Source organism: Struthio camelus, chromosome 4 (genome assembly GCF_040807025.1).
Source record: "Struthio camelus isolate bStrCam1 chromosome 4, bStrCam1.hap1, whole genome shotgun sequence".
Taxonomy (NCBI): Eukaryota; Metazoa; Chordata; class Aves; order Struthioniformes; family Struthionidae; genus Struthio; species Struthio camelus.
This window is the reverse complement of record NC_090945.1, coordinates 5,714,529-5,738,221: the sequence shown is the minus strand read 5'-3', so window position 1 is coordinate 5,738,221 and position 23,693 is coordinate 5,714,529. Positions and strand designations below refer to the sequence as shown.

General features: G+C 47.7%; 2 protein-coding genes across 2 annotated transcripts; both read left to right on the top strand.

Moving 5' to 3' along the window:
* The first annotated feature begins 55 nt into the window (after positions 1-55).
* On the top strand, positions 56-14,007 carry PPP2CB (protein phosphatase 2 catalytic subunit beta). The gene is made up of 7 exons (XM_068941179.1): positions 56-382; positions 8,769-8,978; positions 9,222-9,395; positions 9,907-9,996; positions 11,505-11,666; positions 12,485-12,603; positions 13,251-14,007. Exons 1-7 carry the CDS (start codon positions 281-283, stop codon positions 13,321-13,323), a joined length of 930 nt encoding a protein of 309 aa, XP_068797280.1. The 5' UTR covers positions 56-280; the 3' UTR covers positions 13,324-14,007.
* A 47-nt stretch (positions 14,008-14,054) lies between these two features.
* On the top strand, positions 14,055-23,391 carry GSR (glutathione-disulfide reductase). The gene is made up of 13 exons (XM_068941178.1): positions 14,055-14,227; positions 14,706-14,732; positions 15,418-15,506; positions 16,083-16,152; positions 16,808-16,955; positions 17,626-17,680; positions 18,547-18,646; positions 19,493-19,579; positions 20,035-20,196; positions 20,578-20,689; positions 21,003-21,134; positions 22,173-22,306; positions 22,964-23,391. Exons 1-13 carry the CDS (start codon positions 14,099-14,101, stop codon positions 23,111-23,113), a joined length of 1,395 nt encoding a protein of 464 aa, XP_068797279.1. The 5' UTR covers positions 14,055-14,098; the 3' UTR covers positions 23,114-23,391.
* Positions 23,392-23,693: the final 302 nt, after the last annotated feature.

The following is a 23,693-nucleotide window of genomic DNA, read 5'->3' as shown; positions in this document are numbered from 1 at the left end:
GCGGGGCCTCGCGCCGGAGGGGGGGGTGCGCGCGCGCGCGCGCGCGGGTGGTGGAGGGGGGAGAGCGCGTGCGCCGCCGCGGCCCGGAAGCGCGTCGCGGGCCCGCGGGGTGGGCGGGAGCGGAAGTGCGCAGGGCCGGGTGGGGGCCGCCATTACGGGGAGCGGAGCAGGCCTCGCGGCGCGGACGTTGCGCCGCGACCGTTAGGCGGGCGCGGGCTCGGCGGGCCCTGCCCGGCTCCCCCCTCCCCTCCTCCTCCTCCCGGCGCCCCGCCCCGCCGCCATGGAGGAGAAGGGTTTCGCCAAGGAGCTGGACCAATGGATCGAGCAGCTGAACGAGTGCCGGCAGCTCAGCGAGAGCCAAGTCCGCAGCCTCTGCGAGAAGGTGAGCGCCCGGGCCGGCGGGGAGCGGCTGCGACGTTACCGGCTTTCCACGCCCCGGGTTGCCCGCAGGGAGCAGGCTCTTCCCTTACGTGTTTGTCTTCCCCTTGAGGAGGCTCAGGGGTCGCGTGTACGGGGAAGAGGGTATTACTGTATTTTGGGGGCATCGTGTTGCGGTTTTCCCTTATCTCCCGTAGCGTATAAAGCCGCCCCGCGCTAAAACGTGGAGCCCTAAATCCATGAGGAAAACTTGTGTGACATCTGATGAGTAATAATAGGAAAGCAGACAGAGGGTGACAGGAGATACGCTGTAGCAGTGACCTAAACAGAGAGCTTTCAAGCTGTTGGGAGGGGACTAAAATAGAACAAGAAAGGGTCGGATAAGGGACTTTATCTGCTTTTTAGGACTGTTCTCCGAACAGTCGTTTGGTGGACTCCTGTTTGGGCTTATTCAGTGTAGGTTTTCAAGAGATTTTATGTCTTTATGCTTGCATTGAGTTCTGACTGAGGAGTTAAATACTTGCCTGTGAAGACTCCTTCAGTACAACAGTCTATAACTAAATGAAAATTGTTGGGATTTTTGTTTTCTTTTTTCACAAGAGGTGAAAGCTGAGGAATTGAAACAGGCCTCTTCATTTTTCAGTAGCAAAGATTGTTCTTTCTACTTGCTTCTTACTTCACTAACTAGCAGAGAGCATTGCTGTGCATCAGGCTGTCAGGGGAAGCTCTCAGCTTCCTTTCCTGAATTGACTGAAAAATTGAGGTATATGGGGTAGAGTAATTCAACCTTCCTTTCACCGTCATGTTGTTGATGGTGATCTTCACGTTGCTACGCATTACCTGCATGTCTTGCTCGGTTCTCTTGGAAGCAGAAGCTTTATTTGCTGATACCTGTTCCTGGCAACAGGTTTCAACCAGCGACTAAATATCTCAGTGCAGACTTTGGAAATGTAGCTCTTTTTTTTTCTCCCAGGTCTCTGGTAGCCTACCACAGCGATACAAATAGAGAGGGTCTGCGCTGCAAGCTCATTACGTGCCAAAAGTGCCCTTTGGAAAAGTAGGAGCTGTTTGTTTGAATGCTGCAGGCAGAGGCTGTGTAGGACTCTGGGCTCTGCCTTCCTGCTCAGTGCTTTCGTCAGCAGTTCTGACTTCTAAATAGGCATCTTGGCCTCTGTTTTCTCTCTCCTCTTCCCTCTTTATCCCATGTTGGGGCTGTCCGCTTGCTTTATGGCTTGCTGCCTTCTCACAGAGCTGCACCAGCCCTGAGGATATGTGGTGAGGAGGCCTGGTGCTGCAGCAAGGAGCAACAGCAGTGGCTTGGGGAATAGGTATCTTGAGGAGGGCTTAGGAGCTCCTGGTGGCAGTGCTATTTCCTGTGCAAAGTCCAGCTAATAAACCTGAAAGAATTTATTAGCTTTTTCCATGCCCTGCTTTGAGCATTGCTGGTTGGGAACTGCTGTTCTAACCAGCAAGCGTTTAGATAAAGGGCATCTCTCCCTGTCTCTAGTTGTGTCATTAGTTAAGCAGCTGTGGTTGCTGTGTTTGGAAAAGCTGAAGAACAATGCCAGCAGGTTGTGGTAACAGTATACAGTAAATAGGGAGAGTGGCAGCTTAGGGCACCGAGTTGGGAATATAGCTGGAGATGAAGGGGGCGCTTGTCATCCGCATGACCAGTAAGAACTCTGAAGCTGTGGCGCATGGCGTGTTTTCTCTGAAATGAATGTAACCTATCACAGTGCCTAGTATTCAGGAAAGGTGCTGATAATTGATTGAAATAGCTTGTGTGTCAAGTAAATGCTCTGCAATGGTCTTACTCTGCTTATTAAGTTTTTCAGGGAGTGGTAGTATCTTATTCAGGTGGTGGTGGAGGGGAGCGTGTAAGTACTTGGGTATGCTTTCAGTGTGAAGCAGCTCTGCTAGAAAGCTAATTTGGTTTGTTTGCCTGTGATAGTGTTTGGAGAAGCCCATACAAACTTTGCCCAACTTACTTTAAGCACTCCCTCTTGTGTGACTCATTTCTAAAAGGTCAAGTACAATGACCAAGTACCTCATGCCTCTGGTTTAAATTTGTGAAAGTGTTCAATGGTAAAAGGACAGGAAGGTTTAAAGCTAAGTGGTAAAAAATAAAATACTAATAAAATAAAAAGTGACGCACATTTTGAAAGCCTTGGAGTTTTTTTTTAATTGCTGGCATAACGGTCAGTAATGAGGAAAGGAGTGGGCATAGCTAGGCTTGCTTAGGGTTTGCCAAATTATTCTTCACTCTGAGAGGTCTTGAAGATTTTCACCTGTAAAATCATGTTCTGTTGAATGGCTTCACCTTCCTCGATGCATTAGCCGCCAAAATTATGTTGTAACTATGTTGTTTATGCGGTTAACCAGGATTTCATCTAAAGAAAATAAGAAGGCGCTTGTTTCTGGTTCTGCTGGTCTTGAAAATGAAATCTAACTAAAATCATGCTGACATTTAAATGGTAGTAGAAGGACAAATGGTTCTGATTACTACTGGAGCTTGCAAAAAATGAGAGAAATGTTCCAGCATGTTAGGGAAATGACTTCAGATGCCTTGCATCTCACACTACTTCATTCAACATCATTGTCTTAGACTCCCTATAGAAGAAGGTTGTGAAAACAGTTTTTCGCTCTCCGAATAGGCAGTAAAGACCTGGAGTTCTGTCTTGGGTTATATCTGCACTTCACTCGGAGGTGCAATGACAGCTTTTGCATCTGTGCTCATGCTATCTTTAAACTTGTTAACATGGGTACTGCCAGCAGGGTAGTGCTTGCTGTAGGGAACTGCCTTTAAACTTGCCTAGGTATTGCTGCCCCCTGTAAGCTGTGTTTTGGGGTAGCTTAGGTCAGGCTAAAAGGCCAAGGAGTTGGATTAATTTAATAGGAAGTAGTCCCGAGTTTAGACAGTGAAATCTTTGAATGCAGACCTCTTGTTTTAAAGTTCAAGTTGGGCCAGCAAGTTAATTCTGATGCAGGTCAGAGAGTTGAGAGCGCCATCCTAATTCTAATTGCCTTGAGGAGAAAATGTTTTCATTGAGTATAAAAGGGGGTGGGGAAAAAAAAAAAGGCAAGTAAAAGGCTCTCTGCTAAACACTGGTGAACAGTTGTCCATCACCATCTCATTCCTTGCAGCTTCCTTTTCTCATTTTTAATTCTTCTTTCTATATGGAAGAAGGGGTACGGTCTTGTTGCTGCCAGCAACTCGAGAGCTTTGTGCTGTGAATTAGTGGGAGTTGGGGGGTTCTAATAGCTGATGAAGAGTAGCATTTCTTGCACAGTTATTGAATGGTAATTGTAAATTGATTCTTCAAACCAAGCTGCACGAGCTAGTTGGTGCTGTAGGAAATATTGCTGTTACTGGCACATACCTATGACACTCCTGCCCGCTGAGATCTTTTTACCTAAAAATTTTCATAGAATGAGCTTGTAAACTCTTCTGCACTAGTTGGTGAAGTTAGTATGAATGATGAAGCCAAGTAGCATTCTGGATGCTGTTCAAACCATTAAATTCCAAGTGTTGCGTTGGGTTGTGGCCAGGAGCATGTCATCTCTCCTGTGATGAAATTCTTCCTAGGGTACGCTAGCCCAGATCCCTTTACAAGCATGAGTGCATGTTGACAATCTGCTTTGGGTCACTCTTGGGGCTGTTGAGTATCCTCTGGTGCCTTGTTGCAGAAGAGCAGGATAGTCCCGTCCCTCCAGTTTCTGCTCTCAGTTTGGAGAGACTCTAACTGATATTTACCATGCCAATGATTCTTGTTTAGCCAAACTCCCTGGGGATCTGTGAGATTTGAATAGCCTCGGCACACCAATTGATGTTCTAATTCCAAGCTTTCCGGCTGATCAAATGACTATTGTACTGAATTTTGATCAGAAATTCTGTAGCTGTTTTGTCAGATCTTGAATTAAAAGCCTGTGCGCATCAAACTGAGGTCATCCCACAATAAATGAATCTTCCGGAAGGAGATGAGCTTCTCTTATCTCTCAAAATCTGGTCCTGTATGCTGATCAGGTGCTTGGGGTCTTTGTTGTTCTCTGCAGAAAACCTGAGGCTGAAAATCTGCCTTCTGGTTAGATCCCCTTGCCCATGGAACCAGACTACACAGTTCTTGCAGCCAAATCTGAAAAGTGTAATATTTGTGGACTTAAGTCTATCATGGAGAGGTTAGCTTCCTTCGAAATCCTGATGTTAGTCCCCACGATGGCTTTGAGACTCGCATTTCAGAGTGGAGCGTGAAGGAGCTCTATTCAAGCCCAGAGACAACTCTGTTTCCTCCTGCAAGGAAAGACATGGTAGACCATTGGGGCATGTATCTTTGAGCCTCCACGCTGCTCTAAGGTTTGGACAACAGGAAAGCTTGTTTTCCAGGCTACAGAGGTGATATATAGAATGCAAAATTTGGGAAGAGATGGGAATTGGGAAGAGATGGCAAGCTGACGGCTGACAAATAATCTGCTCTTCAAACTAATTTTCGGCGCAGACGTTTTAATTATTGTGCTTAGTGTAGCTTTACTTAATAGGGAGCTTTTAGATATTTTTTGTTCATTCTGGCCTGGACAGCAGTTTTCATCCAAAAGCATTGGGGTCCCTGTTTAGAGAAAATAAGATGTCAGTCACAATTTTCTAAAACAAAGGTGCTATAATATGACTTTAAGTAATTTTTAATAACAATTAGTCTCTTTGGTTAGCAGAATGTACCAATTACTGTTGAAAGTTAGTTGTCTTAAGTAAATGATGATAATGCTGGACAGCTTACTTGAGTCAGTTTCTTACTTGTTTTGTAACATTGCTTTTATCATTTTAAGTCTTTTTATTTCAATGTTAGCGCTACACACTGAAATGTGCAAGCAGAATGCACTGGTTAATTGCATTTTTTTAATGATGCCGGGGTGTTTTTAATGATGCTTAAGAATTTAAAGGTCTTTTTCTACCTTAGAAAAAGCATGTGAGAGTGAACTTGCATGGCCAGCTCACCTCCCAGTTCTGATATGAACCAGCTCAGCAGTGTTAAAATGATAAACTTGATCTTTTTTCTGTGCATGTATGTTTGTCTACAGAGTCAGCTAAAGGAGGCTAAACCGTAACAGCTGGCAGGCAGCTTAAGAAGCTGCCACCTTTCAGCTGCTAGCTCCTCCTCTCTGCCAAGGAAAAACTTGAGGTTTCGGTACTAGGAGCATCTACAAGAGTCGCGTGCTGGTCAGGCTTCCTAGTGTGCGTTTGACGTGAGTGAGCGGGACCCGTTACTGCACGAAAGGAGTTCTTCTGTCTTCCTTCTGTGCTGCTTTACCTGTACTTGGTTTCAGGATGGGTGCATAGGGTTTGTGCGCGGGTTGGCGAGATGGAGGATAATGGTATGGTTGAGACATTAGGAAGTACGTGAGATATCTGTGTACAGCATCCTGTGTCTCTTCCCCAGAGACTGGAAGTAAGTGTATTTCTCCTTATGCCTAAGGGAAAGGAGCAGCATGCATGATCTGAAAAGGCAAAAAATGTCTAACATCTGTGGTTACAGAAGTAACTCCAGTTTACAAAAATCTCCTACCTGTTCTTTTATAAAACGTATGTCAGAGCACAGAGAGAAACTGTTTGGTGACAGTTTGTGTTTATATCTGTGTTTCAGAGGGTGGAAACTCTCAAAAGGCAGCACAGGTGCTTTTAAGACATGTCCCCCTATAAACAGAGGCAGTTCTAGTAGGGCTGTAGCAGTCAAGGATGCAATGTGTTCAGCACTTCCCAGTCAGTACAGAACTGTAAGATAAACTCCACGTTATCAAGTCGGAAATAGCTGCTGCAGATATCTTTGAGCGTCAGCGTGCAGTCCCTGGGGTTACGTACTTTGTTCTGCATGTGGCAGGTGTATGCTGCCCTTGTCTGCTTGGATTTTAGTCACTCTATCCAAATGTGCACTTTCCTTGAAAGAGGCAAAAGGGGCAACTTTACAATTGAATGAGAAGACCTGCTCCCTCAGGGAGCCAGGGTGTCCTCAGTAACCAGCTCTTCCTACTGTTAATGGCAGGTGGGACCTCAGTCATCCTAAGCTGAGGGACTTGGTGGTGAATAGCCAGAGGATCACCTGCCAGCGGCTGCTTAGCACTGGTGATCTTCTTTTCCTTTTGTCCAGCCTGGACTGAGCTTATTCGTGGATGTTTGCTGTGCTTCAGATGCGCCTGGAGCTCTAATCTGCATCAGTTGATGAGGTGGAGGCAACAAAACAGATGTGGTATTTGATAACAACAATAAGGTAATGCAGAGAGGCCACATGTTGCTGCTGTAATTAGCAGAGAAACTGCTGGGTGTAGAAAAAGATGACTAAGTCCAGGGATGCCTTCCCTCCCTCCATGGTCATTTTGGCACCCGTTGGGTAGGTTTTATGAAGCTGGCGGTGGCTCCGTATGTTCAGATTGCCTCTCACTTTCCACTTCCAGGTTTATGTCCTGCCTTTAGACATTCTGAACTGTTGTGCTAGGAAAAGGGTTGGAAAATTGACAGGCTAAAAGTGCCCTGGGCTAGAGAAATGCCTCTGGCACACAGAGTGATTTTTCTGTGCAAGGTTAGTAAAGTTAAGGTTAGAAATACTTCTGCAGTAGCATAAGCAAGATGAGATCTGCCATTCTCCAAAGGAGGTTTTGATTTGTTAGTGAGCAAGCATTCCGGGAATGGCTGGAAATAGCTGAGAAAGGCTCCCTTTGCTGACGTGTGGTTCCCGTTATCTCTTTCAGATAGTGTTGCTGTGAGTAAGTGCAGCACCTCCAGAGAGTTGGGGCCACCCCAGAATCCACTGAATAGGCACTCACAATTCAGTATTGTTCTGCTGAGTAACACAGCTGGTCTGATGCCTTAGTGGTGCCCAGCTTTTCTGCCAGACAAGTCACTTCTTCACGCGGAGCCTTCCCTAACAACGTCTCCGCTCTGTGATCACACGATGAGCTGACTTAGATGCAGAACAAACAAGCTGTTCATAGTACTGTTTCCATGGCACAGATCTGCTTCTGCAAAGGCCTGGTTTTCAGGCAGCGTGTTTGCGTTACGGGTACGCAGTGATGGGGGAAATCCAGAGGGATCCCAGGGGAAGAAGGCAGTAAAGAGGAGCTCAGCGTGGCAGCAGAAGAGGTGTTCCAGCCTGCTGTTGTGTTGCCAGCAAAAGTGGCTGCGTGGGACTCGAGAGCAGTCGGCCAAGCAACTGAGATGGTAGCCAGTCTCAAGCGTGGCAGGAGGGAGTTTATGTATGCAGTGCATCATTGCAAGTGAGGCGAGTTCTCAGAGATGCCTAAGAGGTCATAGTTTTCCTATTAGTGTAAGTACCAAGTACCTTTATGCATGCTTTTGCAAACAGAGTTATTTAATAGTCGCCTGGGTGATGTTCAGCATCTCCTCAGGTGTTTCTGACCTGCGAGTAGAGAGCAAGATTATTGACTACTCTCTATTCATGCAAGTTTGGCACTGAACTTGGTGACAGGACATGGGATGGACAGCTGTGGTTCTTGAGGTAAAAGCTTCTTGGTATCAAGAAACTGAAGAGCACTTGACTTTGACTCCAGCTCAGTTAGTTGAGACGTACAGACTTGAGTTCTGTTGAATGTGTAGGTGGAGAGATCTATGAAGGGACTAATATGTTTACAGAAAAAAACACCTGTGCTTGAAGACATGCCTGTGAGACTATTGGAACATATTGGCATAGTGTTTTGTATTGTGTGCACTTCAAAAAAAAAAAAAAAAGTCTGAAAGCACAGGATTTGTGGGTGAACCCCAGGAGTGATAGAAGTCTTATATCCAATGGAAGTCTTGGAGCTCATACCCCTTAATCCTAGGGGAGGCTGAGAGATAACTTGCTTAATTTATAGCTCTTTGAAGAGCTCTCTGTACTTCAGTAAAGGCCTGGGGCTGGAGAGGGGAAGTATTTAATTGAGGATAGAGTCTAACTGAATGAATTGCTGAGCTTTGGGAAAGCCGATTTCCAGAAGAAACAACAGTCTCCTTATTGTTTGAAGTATTTTGTGACTTTTTCTGTCTTACGGCACAGTTTGCCTTCTAGTAGTACTCAAGCCCTTTCCAGCCTCAACATTTCCAGCACAGCTGATCTTGAGTCTGCCAAGAATTTTTAGTGCATGTATCAGAGATTAAATTTGTTTGCTGTTGCTTGTAGTACTAATAAAATCCTAATGACCTGGCCTCACGGTAACAAACGTACTTATCTCTTTCCACAGCAATTTGTAGAATGCACTTTGTCTTTGCTTATCCAGCAACCTGTTTTTCCAGTAGTCAGCTTGAGCTACTAGAGCGAAATCAGAGTTGCAATGCGAACACAATGGAATAACTTTGGCATCTGCTTATGGAGGAGCCTCTCACCTCTTAGTCCTAAATGTCTTTTTCTTGCTAGGCTAAGGAAATTCTCACAAAAGAATCAAATGTGCAAGAGGTACGTTGCCCTGTCACTGTCTGCGGGGATGTCCACGGTCAATTCCACGATCTTATGGAACTCTTTAGAATTGGTGGGAAATCGCCGGACACAAATTATCTGTTCATGGGAGACTACGTGGATAGAGGCTATTACTCGGTGGAAACAGTGACTCTTCTAGTAGCATTAAAGGTATGGTCTGGCAACTTTTTTAAACGGTCTTAAATAAGACCGCCTAGCGGGGAGGAATTGACGCTGCTGTTGGCTTGAGCTAGACACATAAAAATTGAATGTTAATGGACACGTGCTTTTATATAGGAGCTGAATGCTTGCCTGCCACTTGAATTTTTCCATTAGTGTTTCCCTCCATGTTAACTGTAAAATGCTTATGTTTAAAAAAATAATAAAACTAAAAAGTGTTTTCTTCATCAATAGGTGCGTTACCCAGAACGCATTACAATACTGAGGGGAAATCACGAAAGCAGACAAATTACACAAGTGTATGGCTTTTATGATGAGTGTCTGCGGAAGTATGGAAACGCCAATGTCTGGAAGTATTTCACGGATCTGTTTGACTATCTTCCTCTTACGGCTCTAGTAGATGGTCAGGTAAGCTTTTCGGCCTTCCGTTAGGAGAAACCCGTTCATGAACGGTCTCAAGCAGGCTCCCTTAGCATGTAGGCGAAACTCTTTGAAGCTCATTTTCTTATTGGGGATCGTGGGAAGAATTTAGTGAAGTATTAGTTCAAGGTGATGGAGCAGCAAGGCCTTTGCCTCTGCTTGCTAAGGAATGATGGGGTTTTACACGTTGGGTTTATTTTAAATGACTGCCCAACAAGTGGGAGGCCCTATGTGATCTGTTACAGGTGAGTTGTTGCTGTGAGGCAAGATAGTCTTAAAGCTGGAGGAATACTATCCTTGCTGCTCCTCTGATCTTTATATGGGATATGTAGCTTTTTAGTTCTGTTCCCTTTCACTGGAATTAAATTTGGTTCCTCTGCTGTGAGAGTAAGAAGATTGTGATTGTAAAAGAATGATAAGAATTTCACATAGCTATTTCTGAGCTGAGTCTTCCAGTAACAAAATTAACTGAGTGGATTGATCTTTTTTCCCTGAACAGATATTCTGTCTCCATGGTGGCCTCTCTCCATCGATAGATACACTGGATCATATCAGGGCTCTGGACCGCCTGCAGGAAGTTCCACATGAGGTAACAAGAAAGGAAATGTATTTTAATTTTAGATATCTGTTAGTTGACAGTGCAAATGCAGCCTCACTTTGAAATCCATTTACACAGTGAGATACACTGTTACGCAGCAGATTATTGCCTTTGTTAGAGCTAGAGCAGATTAACATTCATTTGGGCAAAACGGATCCCAGTGAATATGCTCCAATTACAGCAATCTGCAGAAAGAGAGCTGTGGGATTTTCACAGCTGTTTTTGACTGTTGTGCTGCCTTGAATTGTATTTGGCAGGGGAGAGTGCTTACTACCTTCATCCTGGTCACAGACTTGCTTGCGAACAAGCTGCAGTCGTGTGAAACCGTGTCATGTCGCCATCCCTCCTCCCCCACTACTCCTTTCTTGTTCTGTGTGGATCACTAGCCCTCCCTTCTGGGGGCCTGTCAAAGCTGGGGGGACCCTGTGGGATGTGCTGGTGTGGAGCAGCTGGGGGATGCTGACCTAAGACCTGGACTGGAGAAGCCCCCTTCCGAGGGCCCAGGGTAGCAGATGGCTCGGCCTTGTTGGAGTGGTGGGGGCTTACTAAGAGACATGAACGTCTGCTAAAGAGCTGCTTGTCCTGGAACACTGCACTTCTTGGGTGCAACACCAAGGACCGTGCAGCAAGGTCTGCTCAAACCTTCCAACAGCCTGAAATAAGTTGTGTGGATTTCCTCAGCTCTAGGAAGCTACCTAGTGGGGCTCTTAAGTGTATTTAATGTTAGTGAATACTTTGTTGCTCGGTGGATTCCACAGTCCCCTGCTGCATATCTGTGTGCTGAAATCTGGTTTTCCTGAGGACTTCCACGTGTGGTCAGTGCAGTACCTGCCATTTAGCTTGAAACAGCAGGCAGGAAACAAGAACAGGCTTGCGTTGGTAGGGTGTTTTTACTGGCACTTAGTTCCTAAATAATTCAGAAAAAAAAGCCACCAAGCTTCACTTGTGACTGTTAGAAGATTGATACCAGAATGCTTCCAATGTGTCAAGTCTAGCAGTACTGTTTAGGAGAGGAAATCGAACAAATAGTAAGTCCCCTGGCAGAAGGGCTGCTGAAGACTAAACATCCGTCTCATGAGCAGTTTGTAGCCTTCTGCAGGTCCTTGCTCTTTCTTTAATTTATTGCAACTTGGCAGGTGTAATTAGCCCCTTGCCTGTCTTTGGACTTGTGTGCCTTCTCACGTAGGCCTCATTACAGGAGTGAGAATGTGGATTTGTTGTCAGTATCTTCATGTTGCTTGCACTAGCTGAAGTGTGCATGGAGAAGGAGGTGGGAACGGTTTTCTGGTTACATGGACTTCTTTATCAGCTGTATACATACTCCCTTGTGAAAGGGTGTTGACTGATGCACTAGCTGATGATAGGATATATAACACTTGTGGGTTATGTGCATAGAAAAAAACGCTGGCGAGTCTTTTTGCTGCAAATAAAATATGTTTTAAAAGGGGACTTTTATGACTGTCTAGCAATCTAATGAAGAATGCTGATTTTTCTCCTAGGGGCCCATGTGTGATCTGTTATGGTCAGATCCGGATGACCGTGGTGGCTGGGGTATATCTCCTCGAGGTGCTGGCTACACGTTTGGGCAAGATATTTCTGAAACATTTAACCATGCCAATGGTCTTACACTGGTCTCCCGTGCTCACCAACTTGTCATGGAGGTATGGCAGGTGCTTTCTGTGCTGCGCTTCCACTGCTGATCTTCCACTGATGAGTTTGTTGACGCTAACACCTAAATGCTGAGCAGGCACATATCTAAGAGGGGTTTTTTATCATGTGAAAACAACAAGCAAAGTGGAATGCTGTGCTGTGACCTGCTACCTAGTAAAAGGGATGTTCTGCCCTTTCTTCCACCCTTCTAGTAAATCGCCGAAGAGATCCTGTCATATACCACGTGTGGAAGTAATAATCTACTTAAATGCTGACTGTTCCTCCACTGCTGTATTAAATAGGCTGTCCTATAAGAGAGAGCAGTCAGATGTGACAGGGATTAAGCTATAATTTTGAATGTTGATAGGCTATTCTTGTATGCCTTACTGGAAAAATGCCAGATGGGTCAATGGAGCAGACTTATTTTTAAATCTGGTTCAAGTAGATCTTTATAGTAGTAGTGTGTGTCAGAAGCCTCTCGCATGCGAGCTGGTGAATTGTAATACTTGGTGAATGAAATCTGGAGGTTTATCTAAGCCCCTCTGGTTCTTTCTCTGGTATAATCCATAACTTGTGTACAAAAGGATGAACACACAAGTGACGGATGGCTTACATGCTCTGTGTAGCAAAAAGCTTAAACTATTCTATCTAACTACAGCTTGCTCTTGCTGTAGAGCGTTCTGTAAAAGGAAGATTAAGTCAGTTGGAAATACTTAAAAAGGTACTGTTTCACAAATGCCTTTTTATCTTTTTAGGCCTTGAGAGGGAATTCAGGTTGGACTGAGAGCAGAGATTTAACAGAAACCTTTTTTCCTTTTTTTTCCGTCAGGGTTATAATTGGTGCCACGATCGGAACGTGGTTACCATTTTCAGCGCGCCCAATTACTGCTACCGTTGTGGGAACCAGGCTGCTATCATGGAACTAGATGACACTTTAAAATATTCCTTGTAAGTAACCTGGTTCAAGCCGTTCTCTCTCTCCCTGTTTAATTAGAGCTCTGCATTGGTGAGAGAGTTTGATCCTTTTCAAAGGGAGTCTTTTGTGAAAAGCCAGCTGCTTAAGCCAGTCTGGGCTTAGCGTTGTGTACTCTACCTGTAAGATGATCTAAAGCAGCAATTTGAGCACTTAAAAGCTCTTTACTACTGCATGCCTCATCTTCCTTGCTCCCTGAACAGTTAGAGCTTCTGTGTTCTTTTAATCACTCCTTTGCCCAAACTTGTTGGAGAAGTGAAGATCATTTTTTCTTTTGTTTTGTGGATTTTTTTTTTTGTAGCACTGGGCTTTGTAAAGGGTTGTGAGGGTGCGTTTTGCATTCAGCTGACGTCCCATAAAAGCACAGACGGGCTGTGGAAACGTTCACTGCGTAAGCAGAATTTCTGTCAGGTGATGAGTTGGCCTCCCACCAGTTGTCATTTTTGGGACCTCATGTGTCCCCTGGATTTAGATGTGGGGTTGTGGGAGGTCTGAACCATTTTGTGTGGGAGCAGCTGGGGGTAAGGAAGCGATAGCAGCAGGAGAGCGTCTTGTGTGTACTGTGGTGTTTAAAAATACCTTGCGTGGAGGGGGAGAAATGATCTCTTTCTCTTTTTCACAGCCTTCAGTTTGACCCAGCACCTCGTCGTGGAGAGCCTCATGTTACCCGTCGTACCCCAGACTACTTCCTATAAATGTCTCCTAACCTCTGTAGAAGGAAGTACACCTGGCATTTTAAAGAGCAACAATATTTACACGTTTCTGTAAGAAATCGGGGTTCGTCTCAGCTTAAAATCCCCATCATGGACCAAAATGTGCCATACTGAGGATGAAGAGTGTTTAGCACAACTTGAGACTGAATTCCTTACAACACTATATATCCTATACCAATCAGTCCAACAGTCAGTTTGCCTGCTGTATTTGTAGTCATTGTTTTTTGGGGGTTTTTTGTTTTTCTTTTCCTTCTGGACTGTTTGGAGAGAAAAGATAACTCTAACACTTCCATCTCCTTTTATGCTTCTTTGTGAATTTTTAGTTCTAGTGGTTAACTGGCATGAAGTAGCGTTCGGAGTTTATTTTTTAAGGGACACTAACTTCTTAACCTGCCACTCTCCTTTATGGAAAGGCGACCGACTTAACTGGAGCAAGGGAACAACTCCGGGGGGGTTGGGGGGGGTGGGAGAGGGCGGCATTCCCTTTCCGAGCTCCGTTCCCAATCTGTGCTGACCTTCCTTTTTTTTGTTGTTGTTGTTGTTGTTGTTGTTTCGGTTTGGTTCGGTTCCCCCCCACCCCGCTCCCAAAACCGTATCTTGGTCATGGAAGTGCTTTTGCCTCGGTGTATCGGAACGAATAAACTCGGCCCTTGTCGGCCCCCCCGCGCCCGGCGCAGTGCTGCGATGCGGTGGGGCGGGAGCAGGGGCGGCGCGAGGCAGAGGCGCGGCGGGAGGCGGAGGCGCTGCAGCCGCGGCCATGGCGGCGGCCGTCTACGAGCTGCTGGTGCTGGGCGGCGGGTCGGGCGGGCTGGCGGGGGCACGGCGCGCCGCCGAGCTGGGCGCCCGCGTTGCCCTCATCGAGCCGCGCCGTCTCGGCGGCACCTGCGTGAGTGCGGCGGGACCGCGCTGCGCCGGGGTTGGGCTGCGACCTCTGCCGGGTGCGGGGTTGGGGGGGGGGGGGGAAGGGAGGGATATGGACAGCGAGCCAGCTTTGCGCCTGCAAGAGTGGCCGCGCTCGGCCTGAAAGCACAGGAAACGAGTGTTGAGCTGCGCTCTCTCGGCGAAACTTCCTTTAAACGGTTGAACGAGAAAGCACCTTGTTCTCGAAGACCTTACACCTGCCTTGCGCTTCAAGGAAGTGAAGAAAGATAAACTAGGAGATATGGAGCCTCCAGATACGGCTACAGCCGCCTTCTCCTCTGAGAACACGTGTTCCTGCCTCTCTTTTCTTTCTTTTATTTTGCTAGGCAGAGGGGTTGGGTTTGGTGCCAATTGTGGGATTGTCAGAGAGGATGCGTGGTGCTCTCCAGAGCATTGCCTTTCAGAGCTGAAGCGTGCTAAGACTTGCTCTTCTTCCCTCGTAGGTCAATGTTGGATGTGTCCCCAAAAAGGTAAGCGTGCTTTCGCTGCTGTTTTCAGCTTGTGCGGTCAGTTTCAGCGCCTCGGCCTTGGATTCGTTCAGGTGCGGGTGTTTCTGTACCGCTACAAAAAAAATGCGTATGTGGGAAGCCACCAGAGAAGCCTTTCCAGGGTCCTTGTGTACCATGTGCTTTGCAGATGGATTGATTCAGAGGACAAACCTGGCTCACAGACTTCCAGTCTCTTGCGAGTTTATACCAGAGCAGGATCTTAGAGCAGAATCTGATTTTGGTTGTTTGTTGTTGTTGTTGTTTTAAGATGCCTAATTGTGTGCTCTGAGCCATGTGGATTTTATGGTGTCTCAGGTGCCCAGGGCTGGGTTGTAGGATCAAGTCATTTGCCCACGTGCTTTTGTGAGGATTGCATGCATCTCTGCCTTGCAGCAGAGCTAAAAACCGTGGCCTTGGTGCCCCAGTACATGCCAGTGGAGGAGAAATGTATCGTGCTGCTTGTAAAGGGGCATTGAGAGCCAGCAGGAGTTGGATTACCCTCCCATACTGACTCTAGGGGGCTGTCATGGCAGGCATTGAGGCCCTTCAGGCATATGTTGTTTTTTTCTGGAGATCAGACTGTTCCTCCTGATCCGACTTGTCTGTCCTGAAGCAAGTAGCGCTGCGGTTGTTGGTGCGCTGAGCATGCTGTTCTTTGTGCGAGCAGGTGATGTGGAACACAGCAGTTCACGCGGAGTTCATCCATGATCACGCTGATTACGGGTTTGAGGTGGCTGGCAGCAAATTTAACTGGAGGTGAGTTGGAAAACAGCCCATTTGCATTCACTCTCCTGAAAACATTTTGCTGCATTTGTGTCTGCTGGCAACCACTTCCTGTGACCTTGGGCCAGGGTGAGGTCTCGGGTGTATCCTCTGGGAAGCAAAGGTTGAGCATCTGCAGTTCGGTGCTGTATCCCCATAGCAGGGACAGGTGACCAGCTCATGTTTCCGACAGAAGTCAGGCTCCTGTCTGCTTTGAAGTTTGGTGTGGACATGCTGAGCTTGGTTTGCAGTAGAGCTGGTAATGTGACTGGCACATGAATCCTGTGTTTTGGAAGAGGGGTGGCAAACAGTCTTTTGAAAAGATTCAGCAAAAGATGGTTTCTTGGCATTTATGCCTGGTGGGGGAGAAAGCTTTAACAGGCAGATAAGACATGAAAACCTGGTGTTAGTGAGGGGGAAAGCTAATGACTGTTGGATGGCTAATATCTGTTTTATCCTGTGGCTTGTGTGCCGCGTACTGCAGGGATTTGAATCTTTTGGCTAAGCTCTATATGCTCATTAGGAGAGGACGAACATGTGTAGTGATAATAAACTTGTATTTTGTTACAGAACTATTAAAGAAAAGCGTGATGCTTATGTGAGACGCCTGAACGAGATCTACGAAAATAATGTAAACAAGGTGAGTACACTTTTGTTCCGTGAGCTGAGCCTGGAATGAGTCTGCTCTGTGTACCTGCATTTTCTCAGACCCCCCACAAGAGCATTGCTGAGACTTTTAGTTTGAGCTTCTGTTTGAAGTTTCTTATTGCAGTAACTGTGGAATTTGTCCCTCTGGGATCAGAACGAGAGCGAGGGCCCGTTTTTGGGTAGCTGGTTGCTCTAAGAGCTCTCCCTCTGCAAAGCAGAGCAAGGAAACCGTTCGATGCCCAGTCTGGAGGAAGGGGTAAAGATACTCCTGCAGCCTTGCTGTGTGCTGATGGCCTGCAGTCAGGCCGCTGTTAACTCTCTAGAAAGCTACTGATGCTTGGGAGACAGACTGACAGTTTGAGAAAGCAGTGAGATAAGGACTCAACTTGGAGAGGGCTTTTGGAGTGTGATGCCTCTGTTGCGATATTGCATGGTATTAATCAATTGGGTCACCATTCTCAGGAACGGAGCTGCTGATCCAGAGAGCAGGAGAATATGCCTTTTTGGCCACTTTTTCAGCCTTCCAGGTTTTTTCATCTATCTTCTGTAGCTGGGCAACTCATAGGCAGGAAGGATTCATTAGCTGGCTCTAGCATCTAGTTCTGTGGTTAATAAAATAACTGGATTCCCTGCAATTATTTCTGTAGGCTCACATTGAAATCATTCGTGGCTATGGAAAGTTTACGGCTGATCCAGAGCCTACAGTTGAAGTTGATGGTAAAAAGTACACAGCTCCTCACATCCTTGTAGCTACTGGTGGGCAACCATCAGTCCCTCTTGAAAGTGAAATTCCTGGTAAGTCTTTGCATGATGCAAGAAATGTTACAGTGTGCAAGCACTGCAGGGTAGAGATGGCACTTGGGCTGCATCTTGCTTTGCATCTTTCAAAAGGAAATTATTCAGCTTTAGAAAGCCTCCTGCATTTGCGGAGAACTTGTCCATGGTAAAGATCCTGCTTGGTCTTATCTGTGGGTTGCCTTCAAAGAGGTCTACCAAAGCCTACTGCAAAGACTGTGCTTGGGGTTATTCTCGGGACGTTTGGGGCTGTCAAGTACGAACAGTGGGCAAGTGAAGGCCAGGAGCATTGAAACCCGATTCTGTGTTTGACTGCAGCACTCGAAAGACAGCCAGCGGTTGCAAAAGATTCTTGGCCTGTTACAGCATAGGACAAGGGAGAGAGCTTTCTCAGCATCTCCACTCAGCTGGGATTTTGGGAGATAAGTGGTTAAAACACACTCTTCAAACTCTTCCTCTTCCTGCCAACCCTGCAATATTGTGCACATATCTTCTCTAGGCAAAACTTCTTCCAAAGAAAGATCAGCCAAAGCTGACCTTGATGTCAGAGTGCTTGAAGGAGATGTAGGTTTAAGTAAGAAGCAGAGCAAGTGGGCAGGGCTGCTGGGGAAGCTTCCTACCAGGAGGGCTGCTTATACTGATGTGCGTGAAAGTTGGCTTTGCTTTGCAGGTGCCAGCCTGGGTATCACCAGCGATGGGTTCTTTGATCTTGAAGAGCTGCCCAGGTAAAGTGGTGCTCTTCCTCTGAGCAGGGAGGTGGTCCCCGGTGCTCTGTGACTTCTCAGCGTCTCCAGCTGGTTCATTTTGCAAGCTTGCGCTAATCCTTTCGGCTTGCCTTGACTCTGCCTCTGAGCCTGGTGGTTGCGTGGGTCTCGTGTTTTACGAGGCTCAACCTGCTGCACTGCCTGACATGAGCTGTTCAGAACTGCCGTCCTTGGGAGTATCCCCTTGGTGTGTCTCTGCGTTTTGGAGGCAGAAAAAAAACTGCCAAGCCTTTGGCACTGGTGCTTGTCAGATTTCAGTAAGTCTCTTCAGTGTTAGGCGCAGCACCTGGATGGTCTCAGCACCTCTGAATGACCCAGGGATGACCTGCCTGCCTGAGCACAGTGTGCCGACTTCCGCTTGCAGCACCTCAGCCCTGCCCTGCCTGCTTGCAGCACAACATGCAGCTCTGGCTGCCCGCCCTCCTTCCTCTTTCCTTTGCTTGCACTGGGGGAGGGAAGGTGAGGGTGTGATTTGAGAAAGCCACAGGAATGCAAGCCAGCCCAGACTATGACTGCAACACTAGAAATCCCTGTGTTGCAATGTGGTAGAGACACGAGATGATCAGCACCCAAGTTGGTTTCCTTGAGGCGTGCGGTTGGTGAAATGGCAAGTTTGTGCTGTGAGTGCCAGGCAGCTTGAGGGCGAGATGGGTTCCCTCCTCTTATACCAGAGCACTAGCAGGAGGAAGGAGAAGGAGGATACAAAGATGCATTTCAAAGACCTGTGATGAGTTGGGCTTCTGGGAAGGGCCTCACACTGTCAGTTTGGGTTGAAAGTGTTACTGTAAAGCTGTGCGTGTGTGCATGGTATCATTGCTTCTTCACAGGCGCAGCGTTGTTGTTGGTGCTGGGTACATTGCAGTAGAAATAGCAGGGATCCTTTCCACTCTGGGCTCCAAGTCCTCCTTGCTGATACGTCATGACAAGGTACTGCTGTTAGCGATCCCCAGCAGTGTTTCCTGCCGCAGCGCTCTGCGGCTGCCTGCTAGCCAGCTGGCAGCGCTGTAGGCCTCTGGTCAGAGCAGAATCACTGGGTATTTTCCTGGGCATCAGGATTTCTCACGTGACCTTGGGAAGGAGGGTCTGAGTGAGCACGAGTGTAGAAATACCACAGTGCCACACTGCAGACTGGTTCTTCCGCGTTGCTTCAAGTTGCAGTGTTAAAAGCTTCATGTGGAGAGAGCAAGAGAGGAAAAGTTCATATTTGGGCCCTCTTGCATGTTTACTTGCTGTTTCAGTGTTTTGATACATAACAGGAACATGTGGAGCTAGATCCAAGGGGAACAGCCAAAAGCAGGTGTGCTGTCAGATGGGAGGGCTAGTTACTTTTCTACGTTTTATGATGATGATTAGGGAGAATCAGAGGATCAGGAAGGTGAAAATGGAGATGTAGATGAAGATGTCATTAGGCTCTTCAGTGGTCCTTAGTGGCATGAGAGCCTGGGATGGGCCAGGAAGGGTGCTTCTGGGAGAGAAGCAAGAGTGTAGATGTGCTGTCGAGTGTGTGCAACACCAACCTTTGTGCAGAGCATCTATGTAGAAGTGCGTACCCTTGGCCCGATTTCCCTTAACTTTATTTCAGGTCACAACCTGGAAAAAAATTGGGGGGGGGGGGGGGGAAATAAACTGCATCATGAGCCAGAAGCATCCCAACACATTTGTGACTTAATGGGGCAAGAACACAGATAGAAGGGAAACGCCAATGGATGGGGCTGTCAGCCAGCGCCTCTGTACATGGATTGTCATCCCCAAGTGATAAGGGTTTCTGCCCAGGTGCTGCGGACGTTTGACTCATTGATCAGTTCAAACTGCACCCAGGAGCTGGAGAACACCGGGGTCGACGTGTGGAAGCACGCACTGGTATGGACTTGCCAAACAGCTCTTGGCCTGCCGCGTTGCACGTGAGACGCAAGGAAGGGGCGCTGGCAATGTGCCGAAGGAAAAGCTTGCGTTTTGCGTACTGTTTGTGGGGTGGTGGCTTTGGCTGCAGCCAGCAGCCCTGGCTGTGCTGTGCAACCTCCTGTGTCACCTCACAAGTAGCCTGCCTGTTGCAAGCACCACTTCCTCTGCAGCCACTGTTGCGCCTCGCGGGGGAGGAGGTTGGCCCAGCCTTTGAACGGTCTGTCACACTAACTGTGACAGATGAGTAGGAACACAAGGCAGCAAAGAGGGTTTTTGACATCTCTGAGCTCATGGGGAATACAATTTCAGCTTCCTCTGGCAAAACTGCACAGTTTCTTTCAAAGAGAGGGTGATCATCCACAGAAGCCATCAGGACCTTCTAACCTTGTCTCCTGGCTGTTACTTCCCCACAGGTCAAGACAGTCACGAGGTCCCCTGGTGGGTTGCTGGATGTGACAGTAACGTCCTCAATGCCTGGCTGTAAGCCAACGGTTAGAGTGATCCAGGATGTGGACTGCCTTCTATGGGCCCTTGGGAGAGTCCCAAACACGGAAGGGCTTTGCCTGGACCGAGTGGTGAGATGGGAGCACGTCCCTCCCTGTTTTGAGGATGTCAGCATGTAGTGGCCCAGCCCTGTTGCACATGTTGGGCTTACAGAGCGCTTTCTCCACCTGGAGCTTGCAGCAGGATTATGTTCCTGCTGTGGCCCTGAGCTGGCTCTAAAATTGAGGCAGCTGCTGCTGTGAGTGGCACAAACATTTTCGATGCTGGTTTGGGCTGTGTTTATAGAGCTTCCTGATGGTGTGCATGGGCACAAAACATTTGCATGTTTCTGTCTCTCCCTCCTGATGGGGACCTGTAGGTTGCTGTTGGGACCAACCTTTCCTTCAAACTGCCACACTATATTCCCCAGGGCTCTGTGTGTCTACTCACACCGTCGCTGTTTCTAATGGCAGGGTGTTAAAGTGGATGCAAAAGGTCACATTGTGGTCGATGAGTTCCAGAACACCACGAGGAAAGGGATTTATGCTATTGGGGACGTCTGTGGAAAAGCCCTCCTCACCCCAGGTAATGTGTTGCTGTCACCTTGCTGTTCCTTGCCCTTGAGAGGAAAGGTTTGCTCGCATCATCACACCTGATCAGCAAGACTGTGACCTCAGGAGCTTAAAACTGGAGAGGGATTTCCTGCAGGAGGCCTGGTGGTGACAGAGCCTGACAAGGATGACTTTGCAAAGGAGAGTCTCTTCTGCTTTCCTCTGCCTAAACTTACTGTGCGTGCACATGTATGCATGCATGTGTGTGCGCCTCCTTGGTCGTTGCCACCAGGTTCCCGTTGGCCTGAGCTGGGCTGTGCCTCAGGCTCTTGTTTCCCTTTCCACAGTTGCGATAGCAGCCGGCAGAAAGCTCGCACACAGGCTCTTCGAAGGCAGGCAGGACTCCAAGCTGGACTACACTAACATTCCCACCGTCGTTTTCAGTCACCCGCCCATTGGGACCGTGGGCCTCACCGAAGGTAGGGATGGGACGGATGTGCTGTTCTGACTTCGTTTTCCTGCTCTGTGTTGATAGTTCTCCAAGCCCTGATTTTTAAGGGAGTGAGGGGTAGAATTGCCTCTGGGCATCACATCTGAGGTAGATGCTGAGAAATGGTTGCTTTAACAGCATGTTTGACTTAAAAAGCATCTGATTTTTCCATGGACTGAGCTCAAATGTTAGTTTGAGCTTGAGCTATTGGCAGCTGAGGTTTAACAGGAACCTGACAGGGTCTTGCAGTTTGCTGAGCAATTCCTCTTCCTTGCTCTACAGGTAGTGCTTCAGCCAGCACACTCATGGGAGAGAGCTGAGAATTTCTTCCTGGGGATGCTTGTTTTTCTAGCCAAACTGTAGCTTGTCTTTTATTTCAGGATGCCCCTTGGGAAGAGGTGAACTGTTTGCTGCAAGGGGCACCTGTAGTAAATGGCGAGGGGTGGAAGCTCATAAGCTCTTTGAGAACGCACCGAAGAAATGCAAAATGCAAAGAAATCCATGCATGGTGTTGTAATGAGCTTTAGCCATTTAGCTCAGTGGTCCTGTGGCAGCAGAGGATGGTCGCACAGTTTCCTGTAGAGTACCTTTGCTGCCCAGGAGCACTCCTTCTTTTACTGCTAAAATTGTGCACCATACCATTAGCTAGAAATCGGGATGCAAACCCACAAAAGGGTACTTGAGGGAAGGCCAGAGACAAGTCCCTAATAAAGGGACTTGGTTTTTGGAGAAGAGCTGCTGGATCTCTTTTGGAAGTCTGGAGTCTTTAAACTACTGCTTGAGAGTCCATGATACTTACACTGACGGACCCGATGGACTACAGAAACAGGCCAAGGAAATTGAAGCTCAGAGTGACTCCGGTAATAAGTAGTTTACTATTTTGTTGATTAAGGAAATGTTCTCAGCTCCAGAAAGCTGTCCTCAGTCAAAGTCTTATGAAAAAGCCCTTTGACTCATCTTTTCAAACACTTTGTGGGTATACCCTGTAACGCTGCAGCTCTCTGATGCGCAGTATCTCCTCTTGCAGATGAAGCCATTTCTGCGCATGGGAAAGAGAATGTGAAGATCTACAGCACTTCATTTACCCCCATGTATCATGCGGTCACCAAAAGGAAGACTAAGTGTGTCATGAAACTGGTTTGTGCTGGCAAGGAAGAGAAGGTGCGTGAGGGGCTAGGGGGGATCTGGTTGAGTGCTGTAGGGAGGTGACTGGGGTGTCCTTCAGACCTCGACTATGTCTGTCTAGCTGTCAGCTGGAGTGAGATGAGGGCCCCTCGCAGGGACACTGCTGGGAATACCACTGATTGTCATATTTTCCCTGTGTTTGACTACTAGTATTTATCTGTGTACACAATTGCTACTGGCCTGTTTCAGGGCCAGAAGGGTTCTGTGTGATCTGCTCTGACATGCACAAGTTAGAACCTAACTTGGATCCACCTGCCTCCACACCAAGCCTGATATTTAGTCTAGACTTTGCCTTTTGCTAGAGAATAGAGCGTCTTAGAGGCTTAAAAGGAAGCGTTTACTGGCTGTAGCCTTAATCCTGAAAACGCTCTGGCTGGGCGCTTCCAGGAAGACAGTATTGGGGCTCCTTGTGGAAGGGCTTAGATGCAGTAAATGTTTCACTTCCCAGTTGCCAAAGATCTGGAGTTGACCCTATTCTGTAAGGGCCTCAAGTTGAGCAAGGCCTGTTGGCAAAACTTGCACGTGTAGAGGGCCGGGAGAAAGTTTGGACTTCCTGTGGGCTCCAGCCATGCTGGAGCAGGGCTGCCTACCCACCTACCCTCCTGAATGCACCATCTCCCTTGTTCTTTGAAGGTGGTGGGATTGCACATGCAAGGGCTGGGCTGTGACGAAATGCTGCAGGGCTTTGCTGTGGCCATCAAAATGGGAGCTACCAAGGCCGACTTTGACAACACGGTTGCCATTCACCCTACTTCTGCAGAAGAGCTGGTGACACTGCGCTGAAATGGTGGGCCTGAGGAGCCTGAGAGGTGGCAGCTGAAGCACAGAAGCCAGCTGCCTTCTCTGGGCAGTGCGTCTTCTCTGCAACCAATTCCATGAGCCAATTTTCTCCTCCCCCCCCCCCCCCCCAAAAAAAAAAAAAAAAAAAAAGTTTTCCTTGGGAGGGAAAAGTGTGCAAGTGTCTCAAAATGCCTTCAGATGAATCAGCTGCCTGGACAGCAAAGTCTTTGTAAAACGGGCATGGCTTGATTTGGAGTGGAAAATAAATACAGTGATTCTGGGGAGACTGTCTTTTGCTTTATTGTCTTTGTGGCTATTTTCCCTGGCCCAGTCAAAATGCACAGGGTTGGAGTGACCCGTTGACACCATTGGGGTTAACGCAGTTGACGGCAGGGCTCCTCCTTTCTGGTCACGTGCAACATACTGGACTTGGGGGTGCGGGGAGCAACAGAGCAGGGCTGGCCGACTTCATGGTCAGGGTGCTGGAAACAGCTCCTGTCCCTGCTGTAGAGCTCCTGCAAGGGGAAGGTGGCGAGGGGCGTGCAGTCCCCAGGGTCTGCGTGAGCAAGACCTCGGAGCCGAG

Coding starts and splice junctions, on each gene's coding strand:
- GSR (XM_068941178.1), top strand. CDS start 14,099: ATGGCGGCGGCCGTCTACGAGCTGCTGGTGCTGGGCGGCGGGTCGGGC. Junction 14,228..14,705: donor GCCGTCTCGGCGGCACCTGC/GTGAGTGCGGCG, acceptor CTTCCCTCGTAG/GTCAATGTTGGATGTGTCCC. Junction 18,647..19,492: donor TGCTGATACGTCATGACAAG/GTACTGCTGTTA, acceptor GTTTCTGCCCAG/GTGCTGCGGACGTTTGACTC.
- PPP2CB (XM_068941179.1), top strand. CDS start 281: ATGGAGGAGAAGGGTTTCGCCAAGGAGCTGGACCAATGGATCGAGCAG. Junction 383..8,768: donor TCCGCAGCCTCTGCGAGAAG/GTGAGCGCCCGG, acceptor TTTTCTTGCTAG/GCTAAGGAAATTCTCACAAA. Junction 8,979..9,221: donor CTCTTCTAGTAGCATTAAAG/GTATGGTCTGGC, acceptor CTTCATCAATAG/GTGCGTTACCCAGAACGCAT.